The sequence below is a fragment of the Lepidochelys kempii genome, chromosome 2, assembly GCF_965140265.1.
Source record: "Lepidochelys kempii isolate rLepKem1 chromosome 2, rLepKem1.hap2, whole genome shotgun sequence".
NCBI lineage: Eukaryota > Metazoa > Chordata > Testudines > Cheloniidae > Lepidochelys > Lepidochelys kempii.
Window position 1 is genome coordinate 217809368 of NC_133257.1, and position 17361 is coordinate 217826728.

General features: G+C 39.6%; 1 protein-coding gene across 9 annotated transcripts in view; it reads left to right on the forward strand.

Annotated features, from left to right (window-relative positions):
- Positions 1 to 17361, forward strand: part of THSD7A (thrombospondin type 1 domain containing 7A) — a 634694-nt gene that overhangs the window by 513414 nt on the left and 103919 nt on the right. For 7 of the 9 annotated variants that reach the window (XM_073333830.1, XM_073333827.1, XM_073333831.1 and 4 more), the window contains 5 exons: positions 3540 to 3635; positions 7357 to 7439; positions 7849 to 8059; positions 11577 to 11664; positions 13339 to 17062. In XM_073333830.1, the coding sequence (XP_073189931.1) occupies positions 3540 to 3635; positions 7357 to 7439; positions 7849 to 8059; positions 11577 to 11664; positions 13339 to 13423 (563 nt within the window). In that variant the 3' untranslated portion in view covers positions 13424 to 17062. Of the gene's footprint in view, positions 1 to 3539; positions 3636 to 7356; positions 7440 to 7848; positions 8060 to 11576; positions 11665 to 13338; positions 17063 to 17361 lie in introns of those variants that run through there. The other 2 variants (XM_073333834.1, XM_073333835.1) reach the window with 2 other exon arrangements.

A 17361-nucleotide genomic window follows, 5' to 3' on the forward strand; every position in this document is an offset into this window, starting at 1 on the left:
TATGGCCTCATGTGACCACCCCCTTCACAAAGTTTCGCCTACATGCCTCCAGGCACTGTTGTGAATGGTCTATGCTCTGAGCAGGAACTTCCTGGAAACACAGGTCACACTTCCGCAGAGTGTCCTGATGTCACTCACCTGGTGGGAAACAAAGGACAATGTCTATATAGGGTTGCCTTTATTCCTGCATTGCCCACAAAGACACTCATTATGGATGCCTCCCTAATGGGATGGAGAGCACATGTGGACGACCATACAGCTCAGGGTTTGTAGACTCCACAAGAGTCTACTCTACATATCAGTCTTCTTGAAGTTTGGGCAGTGCACGAAGCATGTAAGATATTGCTGTCCTTCATCCAGTCCATGCACTTCTGAATCAGGTTGGACAATGTGACTAATTTATTACTTAAATAAGGGGGAGCAAAATTTGCCTCACTCTTCAAGGATACAAGCAACTTGGAATGGTGCATCCAGCATCAGCTTTACCCTACTGATAGTGCTGCATTCAGCTGCAGAGTCAGTGGAGCCCCAGACGCAGCCTCCGAGCTGGGCAGCTCTGTGTTTGCAGAAATGGGTCGGGGGGAGTGGCACATCTGGGTCTCCTGTGTTAGAATAGAAGCAGGACCGTTCATCACAACCTGGTGTCCCTCCATCTGGTAGCCTGGTTTCTGGATGGACAATGAATTTAGAGAGATTGTGCTCACAAGAGGTCCAGTTTATCCTTAATAATATCAGGAAACTCTCTCCATGGATATGTATTGCTGCCAAATGGAAGCAATTCTCCATTTGGTGTCAGCAACATCACTTACCCCCACAAGGAATCTGGGATCCCTCTTATCCTGTGCTGTCTTCTCTCCTTGAAGAAATTGGGCCTATCCATCCGTTCACGGCATGTACATTTTTCAGCTATTAATGTCTTTCATCCTCCAGTGGATAACTGCTTGGTTTTCCACTATCTCCAGCAGTGAAGTTTCTAAAAGGCATTATCAGAACATTCCCACCGCTATTAAAACTTGCTCCTATCTGGGACCTAAACTTGGTGGTATCAGCTCTTGTGAACCTGCCATTCGAGCCCTTCGCCTCTTGCTCCCTCCTATGTTTGTCTATGAAAGTTGCCTTCCTAACTGCAATAATCTCTACTGGGAGAGTGGGTGAGCTTGGGTCCTTTATGGCAAATCTTCCTTACATGGTGTTTCATAGGCATAAAGTATTCTTGAGGTTGCATCCCAATTTCATCACAAAGGTTCCTTCTTAACTTCACCTGAACTAAACAGATCACCTGCCTAATCATCTACCCAAAGCCTATAATAACAGGAAGGACAAGCGGTGACACTCCGTGGATGTATACAGGGTTCTAGCCTTCTACTTGCACCAGAGTAGGCCCTTTTGGGATCCTCTGAGGTTCTTAATATCCATAGCTGAGAAAACGGGGAGGAAAGCGACCTCTTCCCAAACCTCTCCAATTGTGTCCTCCTTTGCTATGAACTTATTGAAGCCCCTCCATGTCAGATTTTCAGGATTCATTCAACCATAGTCCAAGCTGCCTTGTTGGCATTCCTATGAGGAGATCTGCAGGGCAGTGACTTGGGGGTCCATTCACACTTTCACTAAACATTATACCCTGGTTCAGGCTTCTGCAGAGGATGCTTCCTTTGGTTCAGTGATCTGTGGTGCAGGACTCTTCCTTGCACCCTCATCCTCAATGAGCACTGCTTGAGAGTGACCCACAGTGAATATTCATAGGGACCAAAGAGAGGATACTTACCTTAGAGTAACTGGAGTTCTTCAAGACGTGTGGTCCCTATGGGTATTCCACAACCCACCTTCCTTCCCTTCTGCTCACATCCTCATGTTGTTTGTGGTAGAGTAGAGTAGGGACTAAAGGGATGGTCAGTCCATGATGCCCCTTATGCCCTCATTTCAGAGCACAAGGAGGTATAAGGATAAAGGCATAGACCAACAGACACTGCTATTGAAGAGTTTTTTGGTCTCGGATGCATGGAGCGCATGTGCACCCACAGTGAATACCCATAGGAATCACACATCTCAAAGAACTTAGGAAAGTATCCTTCCTTTATTGGCCCAGCTCTACTCCTGTGTTCCAGTCCAGTGCCTAAACCATACAACCATCTTTTTCAGAAATAACCTGTCAACTTCATTAGAGTAAGAGTACAACTTTGTATCGCTCCATAGACATGTACAAATGAGAGCGCTAGAGTTAATCGCATTCTTAAAAGCTTAGCTGGCTCAGGGCCAGAGTGCTGAGCACATTGAAGGATAGAGCCTGAAATGACTGATGGAGTCCTAATAGTTATTTGGTTTCTGTCACTACTACTGGTGGGTGCTGCAAGTTTAGAAATAATATGTCACCCTTAGTGGGCAAGCAAAATCACACACCCCACCCACCTACTAGTTACTCCCACCCTCCACCTACTTACCACTGGATGTTGCATCTAAAAGAGAAATAATGGCTTGTTCCCTACTTAAATAATTACTGTGGGCTGCTATTTAATTTAAAGACTATTTCTACTACAGTAGTCCCTAAAGGCCCCACCAAAGATAGGACCCTATTGTACATACTGTACATACACATTGTAAGAGACAGTCCCTGGATCAAAGAGCTCACAGCCTAAATAGGCAAAGGGTGAGAAAGGAAACAGAGGCACCGAGAGATGAAGTAACTTTTGGTCAAGCTCACACACAAGGTCTCCTGACTTCCAGTCCAGTGACCTCTCCTTTAAACAAAGGCTAGGGCTCAACTGTCCTTAGGGTCATTTCCTCATTTCTCACAAGTGCTTTATTTCAGTTAATCATCATAGATATTTACAAATGTAAGGAGCGTCAGGTCTATAGATTAAAAAGGGTCAATCTCTTTGCACAATATTTATAGTAAATGTGCATGGAGTGTTTAAAAACACTAAGGGCATGGCTACACAAGAGCTGGAAGATGTACATGTCAGCTCCAGGAGGCATCCCTGCACTAGCTCTGTCCGACCTAGAAATGTACTCCTGGAATTTACACCTTCCAGCTGTAATGTAGACATATCCTAAGTGTGCAGAACTTGCTGCGGGCAGTGAACAGTAGTTGTGTCCACCCAGTTCAAGGACAATACGGTGGCCCTAAGTAATCAGGACACAGTCATAGGTTTGTAGTCCATTTCTGCTTTGCACTCATGTAACTCCCATTAGCATTAATAAAAATTATCCAAGAATAGAACCAATACAGTTTTATAGTGCTAGATACTTCTTCTGTAGATATAATTATTGCAATAGAGAGAGCTATTCAATATGCAAACAGAAAGAAGAACAAAGTTACAATAGTTTCAGAAGCATATTTGATGTATTGTTTTGTTTGAACTGTCTCCAAAACTTCATAAAAATAAGATTTGCATATTATAAAACAGTGGGTTTTTCCCCTGGATTGTAGGTTTATTTACATGTCTGATCTGCTGGTAGACATATCTGTTTATGCTGAGTAACGCTGCATTTTCCCGGGGCTTTGTACAGTATTTCTGTTAGTGTCAATGCTTTATGTGCAGATGGTCAGTGTCACGAATACAAGTGGATGGCTAGCCCATGGAAGGGATCTTCTCGGACAGTATGGTGCCAAAGATCAGATGGTTTAAATGTTACAGGTACCTATTATTTTTATTTTTCTTACATAGAAATCAGGCCATGAAAAAATAAAAAGGAGTGGAGACATTGCTGCTCTTGTAAAAGGATTTGCAAATAATTATCAGATATTATATTTTCCAATAACAATAAAGAGTAAAAATTCAGTATTATTACTATTTTATTATCTTTATTTGGCATAGTTTTATTTCAAATCATCATATTATTCCATGGCTGGAAGTACTTGAAAGACCTTTTTCCAAAACTCGACTGATGCCACTATGCAAAACCTACTGCTAGAGGGTAACTATAAAATAATGCCGTCCTCACTGCAGCCTGAATATTTTACATTCTACTTTTCTAAAATGTTTTTTCTCCACAAGCTTTAGGATTTCAAATTTCAATGGTTTCCCTATTACACAAAGATCTTTTTATACAAATATGTATAGCATGTATGCATGCAATATATCTGTGTGTGTTTAATATATATATATACATATGCGTGCATGCACAGAGGGAGAAAGAGAGCTTCATGGTCTATAAGATGTTAAAATAATAAGAATCTGAGATGAGGCCTGTGAGTTAAATTCATGAGTTTAATTCATTCTTTTGCACCAAGGTGCTAAAGCAATATTAGAAACATTACTGTGTGTCTTTTGCTATTTGTGGTGTAATAGCCAGGTACAAAAGGGTAAATTAAGGAAAGTTCTGAGGTCTCTGACTTGAAGAAAAATGTAGTCTGTTTTCTTTATGTGGGTACATCAGACTCCGAGCTTTACTTAGTCTTAATTTCTTTAACTATTTATATGATTTCATAAGCACATGATCAGTATCAATCAACTGAATGCATACAAATGGAACTTTAATCCATGGATTGTTGACATGACAGATCTGAATGACTCTGAAGTCACTGTTACTGTCTGTCATGTCATTGGAACTCTAATCCGTGTATTGTCACCACAAAATGCTTAATAATCCTTTGGAGCCATCAAGTCTCTTTTGTAAGTGTTAACTGGCATTTGTAAAAATGTTAAAATGTATCCTCTTCACACTGGGTATTGCAGACCCAGTCTGTATGCATATTACAAATCCATACAAAATTGTGTTAGCAGCTACTAGGCTCGTACAATTTTTAATCTCAGTAATTTGGTCATGTACATTTTTCCTTAATTTATGCCATCCGCTAATATCCTTGGATACTTATAAAGTGCTTTGTAAAATTGAATCCATTTGGGAGCTGTAAAGTTGTAAATGAAATCTTGTGCAGGGGGGTGGGGAGACACATCTTATTCTTTTGATTTGGTTTATTCTGGTGCTAATTATGATTTCCTACCAGCTGACCTGCTTAGCACCCAGGCTTGTGGGTCAACAACTGTGGGTAGTCTGCGTGCTGGCCTGCCTTGGAGTCAGGAGCCCCAGGGCTTCCAGGGTTTATGATCCAGGGCGGACTGCCCCAGGGCCAGGGCTGTGTTCCCTTTCACAGAAATTTTCTAAATGTTTGGGGTTTTATCATAGAAATGTAGGGCTAGAAGGGACCTTGAGAGGTCATCTAGGCCATCCCCCTGCTTTGAGGCAGGACTTAAGACCATCCCTGACAGCTGTTTGTCTAACCTGTTCTTAAGAACCTCCATTGCCAGGGATTCCATAACCTCTCTTACTAACCTAGTCCTATACTTAATGATCCTTATAGTTAGAAAGCTTTGTTCCAAATTTGGAAATATAGAAGTCCTCCAAAACTGGGTCACTTTTCTCCACCCAGCTCTAATTAAAATCTTATATGGGCTTCTGGCCCTGACGGAGCCAAAGCACTTGTCTGGTTGACAAATGGGACTTCAGGACATGCTTAAGTACTTTCTTCAGATGGCCTCTTATGTATTGAACACAGAAGACTAAGGATCAGATAGGGAACTTTTAGGCCCACCAAATATATGTTCACAGTGTTGGGTATGCTTTACAGTACCATCCACAGACCTCATTAAGACAGGGGTGGCCAACCTGTGGCTCCAGTACCACATGTGGCTCTTCAGAAGTGAATATGCGGCTCCTTGTATAGTGACTGACTGCAGGGCTGGAGCTACAGGCGCCAAGGGGTGCTCACTGCTCAACCCCTGGCTCTGCCACAGGCCCTGCCCCCACTCCACCCCCTCCCTGCCGTGCCCTCGCTCCTCCCCCCGAGCCTCCTGCATGCCACAAAACAGCTGATCAGGAGGTGCAGGTAGGGAGTGGGAGGCGCTGCTGGTGGGCAGGAGGCGCTGAGGGCGGGAGCGGGGAGCTGGTGGGGGGCTGCTGATGTATTACTGTGGCTCTTTGGCAAGGTACATTGGTAAATTCTGGCTCCTTCTCAGGCTCAGGTTTGCCACCCCTGCATGAAGAGATCAAATCTGCCCTCAGATACAGATATTGCCCTCGGCCTTGATTTCAGTAGGATTGCATATGTTCTTGTAAGAACAGAATGTGGCTTAGTGTCAGCCTGTTGCTGAGAGTACTGTATTTCTTTGCAGCTGCCATATTGTTTGGTTGGGTCTGAAATAATTTATTTTTATTCATATATATTGAAATATTGCATGGTAAATTATATTTCCATTTGTATTTATTTACTCAGATTTTATTTAGTCTGTCACAATATAGTTCTGAATAGTTGTTTGTTTGTTGTTCATTTAGGATGGTGTTTTCACAGATTCATTAACTCAAATTGAAATGGGTGATGAGGCAGCTCTTTTCTTCTGCAGCTGTCAGGATGACTGATACTTTGTTACATGGGTGCTTGCAGGCGTGTGCCTGGTACACACACCAGAGTGTAAAGTTGTATTCCCTATGGATGGGCAACATTTCTTATGGCAGGGTTTCCTTTATTCATCATCCGCCCTCCTGTTAACACCTGGCTTTATATAACTGCATCTAACTGCATCTTCTGTGAGAGTGACCATAGTCACTTAACATGATTTCATCATCATTTCACACCAATATAAGGGTGTAATTACTTTAGGAGATTTGGGACATAGTGCAGGCAGGTTACAATGGGTGGCCTCTAAATGTAAAAATTTTAAACTGGTACACTGCCCTCTTTTCCAGGACAGAAGGAATTAGATAAATCTTTTAGATAAATTAATGAAAAAAAACAAAATATGCAGAGGGAAAAAAAGAGCTTTAATGTTTTCCCCATATAAAGCACCCTGTACAAAAATTACATAATGTTTCTCATGGCTGTCATGTAAGTACTAGTTAGAGCCATGACTGCAAGAACATGATTACCCCCTGAAAAACAAAATGCCCCTCCCAAACACACACACAAGCATTAACTGTGGCTTGAACAATCCATAAAAGGTACATAAAAGTATTTGGCATGTCAAGCACCTTCTTATAAAGTGCAGATCAATACAAATAAATCTGCCTACAAGAATTCATGCAGGACTAAGAAAGCCATCCTCCTCCTGCTTTGGTACAGTAGTATCATCCTAAATTCACACAAGCAAGGAAGTTCCTTGAAAGTACTATTTCTATTATTATAGCTATTATTACCCCAAAGTGAGAGAAAATTCCATTCAAATAAACATCTAGAAACTTGGGTGTTCATCCCTAGTTCAACTGTATCTGTTTGGTCTAAGAATTGAATTGGAAGTCTTGTAAGATCAGGATCTTACAAAATTTTCACACAAGCAAGAAAGTACCATTTCATGGCTGAAGTCAGTAATTTCAGTGGGGGTGAGGTGCTATTGTGTCAAAATCTGATTTTGTATCCTACAGGGGGCTGTTTAGTGATGCGCCAACCAGATGCTGACAGGTCATGTAACCCACCGTGCAGTCAATCCCATTCTTACTGTAGCGAGGTATGTGTCACTGCATTGGAACAACATTGTTTCAGTACCCTTACTGTACACTACAACACAAAAATAGTGAAGGCTAAAAGCCTTTATATATGAAAAATAGTAACATAGCTCCTCATTAGTTTTCAAGATATTTTGCACAATAGAATCAAGATTATTGAAGCATTTTCAGAGCTCTCACGAGTGTTAAATTTTTTAAATCAACCTCAAAACATTAATCCTTCCCATTAAATATGTAAACTGCACTGCTTTGATTCAATAGGAGATGCCACACAAATACATCCAGAGGTGCCCTCCAGGCTAGTGCTCATCAAAACAATCTTCTCTTCCCGTCATCAATGTTGTCATGATTTAAAGCGCTCAGAGAGCTGTGTGTTTCTGCTACACAGTGTAAAACACTTGTTCCCTACAGACTAGAACGTGTGGTTGTGAAGAAGGGTACACTGAAGTAATGTCCTCTGATGGCACACTCGAGGAGTGCACACTCATCCCTGTGGTAGTAATCCCCACTATGGAGGACAAAAAAGGAGATGTGAAAACCAGTCGAGCTGTGAACCCCACCCAGCCATCCAGTAACCAGTCAGGACGAGGAAGGACCTGGTTTCTGCAGCCTTTCGGGCCAGGTGAAGTCATTACATGAGCAGTTAGTGATCCTAAGTACTGCAACAGCATTTGGCATTTAAGCTGCTCTGATGCCAAAAGTCATTAAATGTTTATTTAAGAATGCAGTCATCTGCAAGGATTGAACAAAAAGGAAGAGACATATGTAACCCCACCCTTCGCTGCTGCTTCTGCATCAGCATATTTAATTAAACTGTATATTACAGAAGGGATAGAATTTTCTTCCCTGATACTTCTTGTTTGAAATTTTCCAGTGAGAAGAACTGGAAATACTGTAGAGGGAAAATACTGTGAAAAGCCTGGGAAGTAGTCATAGTTCGCAGCACTTACTGGATATCCGATTAAGCAATCGGGGTTAAAAATATGACTGAGATAACTCAGGAGGTCAGAACACTCTCTAAGGACTACAAGGACCTGGATGCCTTTTTTCCCCACTGATACCACTGGTGTGGTTGTGGTTTGTAGAAGATGTAAACATTTTAGCAGGTCAGGTTTTCATCTGGAAGTTTTATTACACTTATAAAACTCAAACATCTCAGCTAGAAGTATCTGCATCACCACTTAAATGCTCCAGTGATGAGAACTATAGAAACGTCTTGGATGAACAGATTGTCTTGATCTGATGCAACTACATTTCTAGCCTGATGTTAGTAGAGCTACACAATAGTTGTTGTTTGTATTGTGGTAGTACCAAGTAGCCCCAGTCATGGACCAAGACCCCATTGTGCTAGGCACTGTACAAACAGAACAAAAATATCATCCCTGCCCCAAAATATCGGTACTTTTAAGTACTGATCCAACATGAAAAGAACTTTAATCAAAACACCATGCTTCCCTAAGCAAGTATCTCATATTTCTTACATGCTACCTCATTCCCTGTAATTCTAAAGTAAGTTTGGTGAAATTCTTTGATGTGGCTACCCACTCCACTCCAACTGACCTGACCTAAAATCTCAACTAATAGCTATTATTACCCCAAAGTGAGAGAAAATTCCATTCAAATAAACAACTAGAAACGTGGATGTTCATCCCTAGTTCAACTGTATCTGTTTAGTCTAAGAATTGAATTGGAAGTTTTGTAAGATCAGGATCTTACAAAATTTTCAGTACTTCCTGATTTCAGCTAAAATGGAAATACCAGTTACCACAAGAGAAACATGAATAGTACAGAAACAGTCTCTGTTGTTTCAGTAATTCCACTTTTGGTGAAAACCAGGAAGGTGGGAGCAAAAGTAAAAAGCAAGGCAATGTTTTAAATTCTGAATAAGGTTCAGGTTTACTTGATTCAGTTCTAATTTTGGTTGAACATTTAGATCATTCTTATTTTATCCAAACCAGTACTCCCATCTCTAAAAATTACCCTGCCTAGTTCTGTAAGAATCATATTAGACAGTTTATTGCAAATTTCCAGATAACATTATACAACTTGAACTTTGGCTTTAGCTGTAGATTAACAAAACATCAGCAACTGTAAATGATCCCCCCCTGCCCCACACTACCGCCCTCCACCCCAAAACCCACCACCACCTTGCTGAATATAAATAACCCTGTAAGGAAGACACTGAGCACTTTAATCATAATGAAATCTGAATTGCTATCACATCCAATATTGGATAAGTCAGGGCAAATCTACTGCCTCAGTCCATCTTTAATGGATCAGTTGTTTCATTGCTTCAGGTTATTAAGTGTTATTAGCTCCATTACATTAATCCAGCGAAAATGTTTTTCTATTAATTAGTCTAAATCAAGTAGTCTGTATGACTGCCAGCCCCTGGGTTGTTAGATAGTATAAAACCTGCGTACCTACCTGTGCAGCCTCAGAGAAAGCTACTGGGAAGTTTAGGAAGCAAACTCTGTGTGAATACATTTATCGTTAATACGCTGTCAAAAGCTCCACTGTAACCTTCACTGAAATAGCTTTTTGGTTCTGCAAAGTTATCAAAGTACTATAAAGGCGGTTTTTGTTTTGTTTTTTAAGAACTGCACCATAAAACAAAGAAGAATGGCTACTATAAAGGGTTGGCTTGAAGCTCACAATTTCACCAGTACTTGCTTGGTATGATATTGAAAACACCACCACAAGAATAGAGTATGGTTTGTTCTACCCTCCATGGGCATATTTTGCCCTAACACATATTACACTCTCTACCATCCTACTGACAGTACTGGAGATGTATATGGTATAGTCAAGGCACAATTTGACCCCTTGTGTGAAAAATAATTCACACAAATGTGAGTGGGAGGTATCACATGTGCATTGACAAGAAAATTCACGTTGGTATATATGTTCTAGTCAGCCTACTGCATAAGAATTTGTTTTCAAATATTAGATTCGCTTTAGGGGCAGGTGGGATGTATTTTTTCTGAGCTAGTTCAATGTCAAACCAGTTCAAACCCAAACCTATTTTTAAAAAGGACATGTGAATAAGTAAGTCCTTCTCTCTGACCTTTTCTGAAATCCATCTTGGGGCTCAGCAGGTCGCGGAATCTTTGCCGCGTTAGCTTCCATCTTCATATTTCAGGAGTTGCAAAGTTTCCCCAAAGTCAAATAGGGACAGTGCATTATGAACACTTCCGATCTACAGCAGGGAACCCCAGATTATGAAAGGATTTTTCAGAGCATTCAGCCAAAACCCACCAGAGAGTTAGAGCAGCTTTTTCCCACTTTCTCCACCGAAGAGTAGGGTGTTCAGTTGGGTCTGTTAGAGCCTGTCTGACATCAGGGGAAAATAGGAGGTGATATGTCTTGTAACTATAGGCATTTAAAACCGAGCTGTGGAGATATAACAGCAGACTGTAATTCTACTTTTGTTTAGACTACAGGCCAACAATAAGTTTGGAGGGGTGGGGGGAAGGAAGATGTTCCAACAATGCAATTAAAGAGGAAGGAAGCAGAAGATCATTGTCTAGGTGTGCAGCAAGGAGAACTGTTGTACTCAAGACAAAATAAGGAGTATATCAGACACTAGACTGGTCACTAAAGCTATCTAAAAAGAGAAAAAATCATGTGAAAATGAGAACATATAGATTATTTTGCCAAAATAAAAGTTGCACTTAAAAAGTGTTTTCCATTTCTCCTGAGTGAGGAGTACAACACTTAAAATCACACTCACTCTCCAGGATTACCCCTTACCAACTAATACAGGGTGGTAGTTTGTCTGTGATCGCAGTTGAGTAGGTTCACATCACCTAGTTTCTCCCATGTCCACCTGCTCTGTCCTGATAAGCAGGCAGCCTATTGAAAAGTACAGCATGACTGCAAACAAGACTGTGGGCTTTTTGGGTGGCTGGCCTGCTCACAACTTGCAGTGCTCACTCGTAAATCAAACCAAAACTGCTTTAATGTTCAGCCTTGTCATCTTGAGAGTGTTTTTAACCAAACCTGTAACTGAGTAATCTAATAACACCTGTACATATTAGGCTTCAATGCTGCTTGTGCAGACAATAATTATTGCTATTCAAACCTGCAATGCAACAAGACTAACCTGTAAACTAATGACTAACATTCATTCCTTTTAGATGGGAAGCTGAAGACCTGGGTTTATGGCGTAGCTGCTGGTGCATTTGTTTTACTCATCTTTATTGTTTCTATGATCTATCTAGCCTGGTGAGTTCTTTAATTATTCCTAAATGAACACGTGGAATATGGACTGTGTATTGAGCATTTCACTGACTCAGATTCAGCTATGGGAACTACATCGAGTATACAGTCTTCAGAGTTTGGTGTGCATATGCTTTTGCCCAAAATAAGCTTACTGGCAGTTGCTACTTCTGTATACTTTTTCAGTGGATTAACAACTTTCTTGAGGCCTGAAAAATATTGTTTTAGAAATATGAGCCACGTTAAAGATGTCTTTAGTAGTTGTGTGCATTTAATGTCTCCAATGCAACTGCCTTTCAGTTTGTCTCCATTAAGTATTACTGTATTATCACCCAGAATAATACCCCAGGAGCTGTGTTTTTGGAGGTGTAACAACCCTCCACCCCCCCAAAAAAAGTGGCTAGGTAAGGCTAATTTAATGTTTGTTCCCTATGAATGGTCCAAGAGGTATATCGGGGTGCCCAAATTTTGTGACCAAATATTGACATAGCAACTTATCAGGAGCCTGAGGTATAATGTGTCTGTACATTTATTCTACATGCTGTGGGCCAGATCTTAGCCTCTGTGGTTACTTTGTGCCAAGACTAGTGCAAATCTAGTTGCCTGAGGATTTCTGCAGTAGGGGAATCACTGGGTTTGGTTAGGACCAATATAGCAGCTTCTGTGCAATCCCACTGGTGGTGAAGGTGACATGGCCAGGGAAACGTGTGTTTGGCTGGAACACAAACAATTCCTAACCACTGAAATTGCTCCTTTTGGGGACATAGGTAGATGAAGCAACTTTGCATAGCCCTCAGGCAACTCCAAATTGAACTTCAGAGCTGGGATGGAGTGGTACTAGAGTGGTTTAAATATAGCTTCATGCCCTGCCCCAAGTGAAGCTAACAATTAGGATTTACGTATATTAATCTAATATTACCAGTTCCGGAGAATCAAGTATGTTTTGTTTGTGCATTTTAGATATTTACACCTGTGCCAAGTAGATTTAAAACACTACTGAATTAAAGGTAACTAGAGAGTCAGTATCCATCCAGTATAGGCATTTCCTGTCTGATGATACCATTTAGAATTAATCTATTTGCTGCTGCCAGTATATGTATTTTGGAGGACGTACCAAGATGCACTAGTCAAAAAGTTCTTGTTGAAGATAGTGTGCCACAGCAACAGGTATTTAACTCAATAATGTGATGTAAATGATTAATTTCAGGCACCCTATTCAGATCATCAAGTTAATGATGAAAGAATACCACCAGCGATGGGCCAGAACCTCTAATCTGAACCCCTTAAAATTTCAGGGGAGATTAAAATATTTAGGTTCCAGATCACATCTACAACTGGAGGGAGCCTGGTTGTGGTTTTGATGCAGCCAACACATTGCACAGAAAGCAAAACTTCCCACCACATTCATGTTTTGGTACAGTCATATATCAGAACCAAAATCGAATCTCGATTCAAATACTCTGCCTCTCACTGAAAAATTGGTATTTAAAGAGACTGTGACTTTTGGATGTTTAAGGAGTTATTTCAGCTGAAATTGAGGATTTATACACTTAGATTTTACCGACAAACAATCCATCCAGTTTATAAATAATTACTATACCACGTTAGATTTTCATTTACAGAGAGAGGTTCATTTTTAAAGCTGAATTTATTTTCTAATAACTTTATTAATTGTTTCAGCAAAAAGCCAAAGAAACCCCAGAGAAGGCAGAACAATCGGCTGAAACCTTTAACATTGGCTTATGATGGAGATGCAGATATGTAAAATATAACTTTCCACTGCAGCAACTGGATTCTACATTACTGTGTTGAAATCAGAGGGTGTCCAAAGGCACAGGGGCATGCTACAGAGAGGATTTTAGGCGGTTTTTGTTTTTGTTTTGTTTTTTAAGAACTGCACCATAAAACAAAGAAGAATGGCTTTCATAATGCCCATGGATATTCAAGGCATTATTGCTTTATTCTAAGCCATGAGCACAGAGAATTCTGGCAGATTGAAAACATTAATGTGTTTTTTTGAAACTGTCAAAACCACCTCAGTCTCCAGACCACTGTGGCTCATTTAATATTCACAGTTGAGAGCCCTGACGCCAGACTTACCTTCACAATTAACCATGTATAATCACTGAGCATGAAGAGTTTGTACCAAGCTGTCTATAACTCTTTATATTCAAGCATAACATATATACTCAGTTGAAGCATATGTATTATTCTGTCAAATTATATACTTGTTAAACAGCATTTTAGTGCTTAATAAGCTGTTAACTGAGAAGATTGGACAAGTTCAGCATCTTGGAAATTGTGTAGCTTGTGTTAACCTGCATTTCAGAGAGCAAAGATTCTCTTGCAAGACTGTTCTATTATCACTCCAAAGTATCAAAGCTTCATATACACAAGTATCTAGGAAGGAAACATCCTCAGATTCAGTATTTTATAGTGGTTACTGTCTGGAAAAATGAATACCTGGTGTAAATGTTACAATATGTTTCTACTTTCTCTAACTCTCAAACTGTTGCCTGCATCTTTTTTGCTACATGTTAGGCAAATTTTTGCACTATATTAGTGCAGCATGATATGCACTTAACTAGTATTGCCATAGAAACTGCCTCTTTTCAAAAAGAATGATGATGCATCTTGTGCCAGGAGCGTCAAGCAGGCATTTCAGTTCTTGAATCCTGAAGAGAGTAGAGTTCAGCTTGGACTGTGACTGGATGGAATCAGCTAATACATGTACTGTATACACTGTTTCTCATCACAGCCGCCATTTTGTAGTCTATATCGTGGCAGTAATATAAGTGTCTAGTTTCTTGCCCATCTACTTATACAAATGTAGATTCTCCAGTTGGTTTCTAATTGTACTTTGAAGGCTGTTTATGACTAGATTTTTTATATTTGTTAACTTTGTTTAAAAAAAAAGAAAGAAAAGTGGTTGCCCTCTCATCTTGAGTGAAATATTCTGATTATTTGTTCAGCTAAATGAAGAAAGTTTGTTGCGTATTTTTCCTCTCCCAAGCAAAATAATTGCCATTGTAGCTGCCAATGTAAAACTTTCCCTTTAGTTAGGATAACTGGATGTAATCTTTACCTTTAATCATTCAGCTAAAGTCTTAAAAGTACTGGTTAAAGAAGGATATCAAAATATTTGCCTCACTAAACAGTCAGATAACTTTTTCTTAACTCTGGTAGTATAACAGTTCATTGCCACTCCTTTCTTTACATGTTAACCTCGTCCATCCCTATAGCTTTCATTGTTATGCTTCCCCAATGAAGCATGTTGTGCTACCATTGTATCTACACCTGTCACAGACATGACTCATGACCTGAGAGGGCTTACTCTACCAGAATGGCTTCTAGAAATGTCGCCTAAAAGAAAAAGAAAAATGACTGTGCTATTACCAAGCAATATAATGACAAGACTTTATCACAAAACCTTTCAAAAAACTTGTTGTGTAAAGTTCAGTATTAGTGTCTCAGGTCTTTTACTAACCTCCACCATTCCTGTGCACCATTCCCAAGCACCAGTTTTTGTACAGCCAGTAAAACTATACACTTTGCCAACTTTGGGCTGGCTCATGTATCCACTGAAATCACTGGGCGGCATGAGTCCTGATTCCATTGTCAAATTGTCATTGAAATCAGTGTGTTTTGTTCAAAAATCAAAAGTAGAATATGGTAATACCAGTGTTTTGATATCACGCTATGATATTGATCTTTTCCTAATGCATAGATAAGAAGACAAGAACAAATGTGTGTGTCAATTAGCAATAGGCATTTGTTCAGGTTCCATTTCACACCTTACACCCCAATCCTGCAACTTGTTGGCGGACTGCCAGACCAGCCCAACACTCCACAGAACTCTATATGGCTCCTTGCTGTGGCAGCAGTTCACTTACATACAACAAGTTGCAAGATTGAGGCTTTAATCTTATATCATTTCATACAGACTGAGGGCAAAAAAAAAATATGTACAAAGTTAAGTTCTTTGAAGTGTTTCAGTGAGAAACAATAAAAAGTGAGTTCTTACTTTATCAGACAGACAAAAAAAAATGAACGGTGGGAAAGTTACCAAATTGCAAATAAAACTTTAAAAATATGACGTTGAAACTTGGTCATGGATGAATTAATTACCTTTGGAAGCCCATTTCTGGGTGTTGAATTGTTTCGGGCGAACATCTCTGTCCGTGCGGATAAGTGAGGACGGTTCTTAAATTGGCAAGAAGTTACCACTGTTAATTACACTGGCTAGTCTTTTAGCAGGAGCTCCGCTGTAGCGCTCGCCATGAAGCCTGTGTGAACCTGAACACCCAAAATTTCACAATTTACTTCCAATTAAAGCTTTGCTATCATCTGTTGTTCCCCATATAAAATTACTATTGCTAAAATGCAGACAAAGAATGGGTGTTTGGCTTTTACAATCCATACAAGTATTTCATGAGAAAAGAAAATCAAGAGCTGGTACAGATCTGCAATTGTATTAAATTCTGTGTTTTGTAAAACTGGAGCCAGAATAGCCTATTCTTTCTTTATGAAGAAAGGCATTCTTTAAAAAGATTTTTAGGATATGAGGAGAGTTGTAAGTCTGTAAATCTAAAAGTTACAAAAGGTGGTCAAGCCCTGTAAGTATGAAACAGTTAAAAAAAACCCCGCAAGTTTCATAAAGAATGAAGAGTAATTTGCTTTAAAAACCAGAGTGCTTCTACAAATCCAGTGCCTAAAGCAGCCACTACTGTAGTTTGTTAGTGTGTGAAAGTAATGTTTCCAGTGATCAAGTGTCTCTAAGCCATTCAGAAAATAGCTGAGTAGATATTTTCTTGTTGGTGTGGTGGTTTGTAATTTCCTTTAAAAAATCTGTAGTTTCTAGATTACTGTGTCTGCTTTGAGTCCTGGAGCACTTTCTTTTCAAAGCTTTGCTGATACTGCACAAGATTCTGTATGTTTGCTATAATGCACCCATTTTAAAATTCCCTTTCTGCCACCAAAGTGTAATAAAGTCCATTTTAACAATCTGAAAGACCCACTTAAATACTCTGTATAAATCACTGTAAAATATACCTTGGATGAAACTGAAATCTGTCTTTTACCTTTATGTAAATCGTGCTCACCCAAAGTTAAGAGTTTATTTTGCCTAACTTAATTTACTTGAATATTTATTTTGTAGAATAAGGAGGCAGCTGTCTGAGGAATGTTTACTTTTTTTTTTGGTTAATGTTAATTTGTAAATTGTGTAATGCATTTTTATTTTTTAAATTATGTATATTCTTTTTTAATGCACAAAATGTTTACGTACAACTACTGCAAATTTGTGTATATTGTCACTAAGCTTTATTCAGTTAATATAGATGGCATGTGAAAATGTAACAAGACTTACATTTTCATATGGGTTATTTTTACGTAACTGATGTATTGCTGACAATAAATTTAAACACAATCATTTTCACGTGTCTGTTATTAAATGATTTTGGCTATGGTGGAGGGAGATGCTAATAAAAGTCCATATCCCTAAAATACTGCCATCTTTGAAATATTATTTTTTACTTGAGAGTAAACTGCAAAGCTATTCCTTTAAAAGAGAAGAAATTGTTTACCCTCACAAAATCAGACATCTAGGCCCATTCCTGCAGTCCTTACTTAGGCAAAACTGTGCAATAACTCAAGAAAGAACTGGAGTGTCAGGACTTCTCTGAGCCCTGGTCTACACTAGCG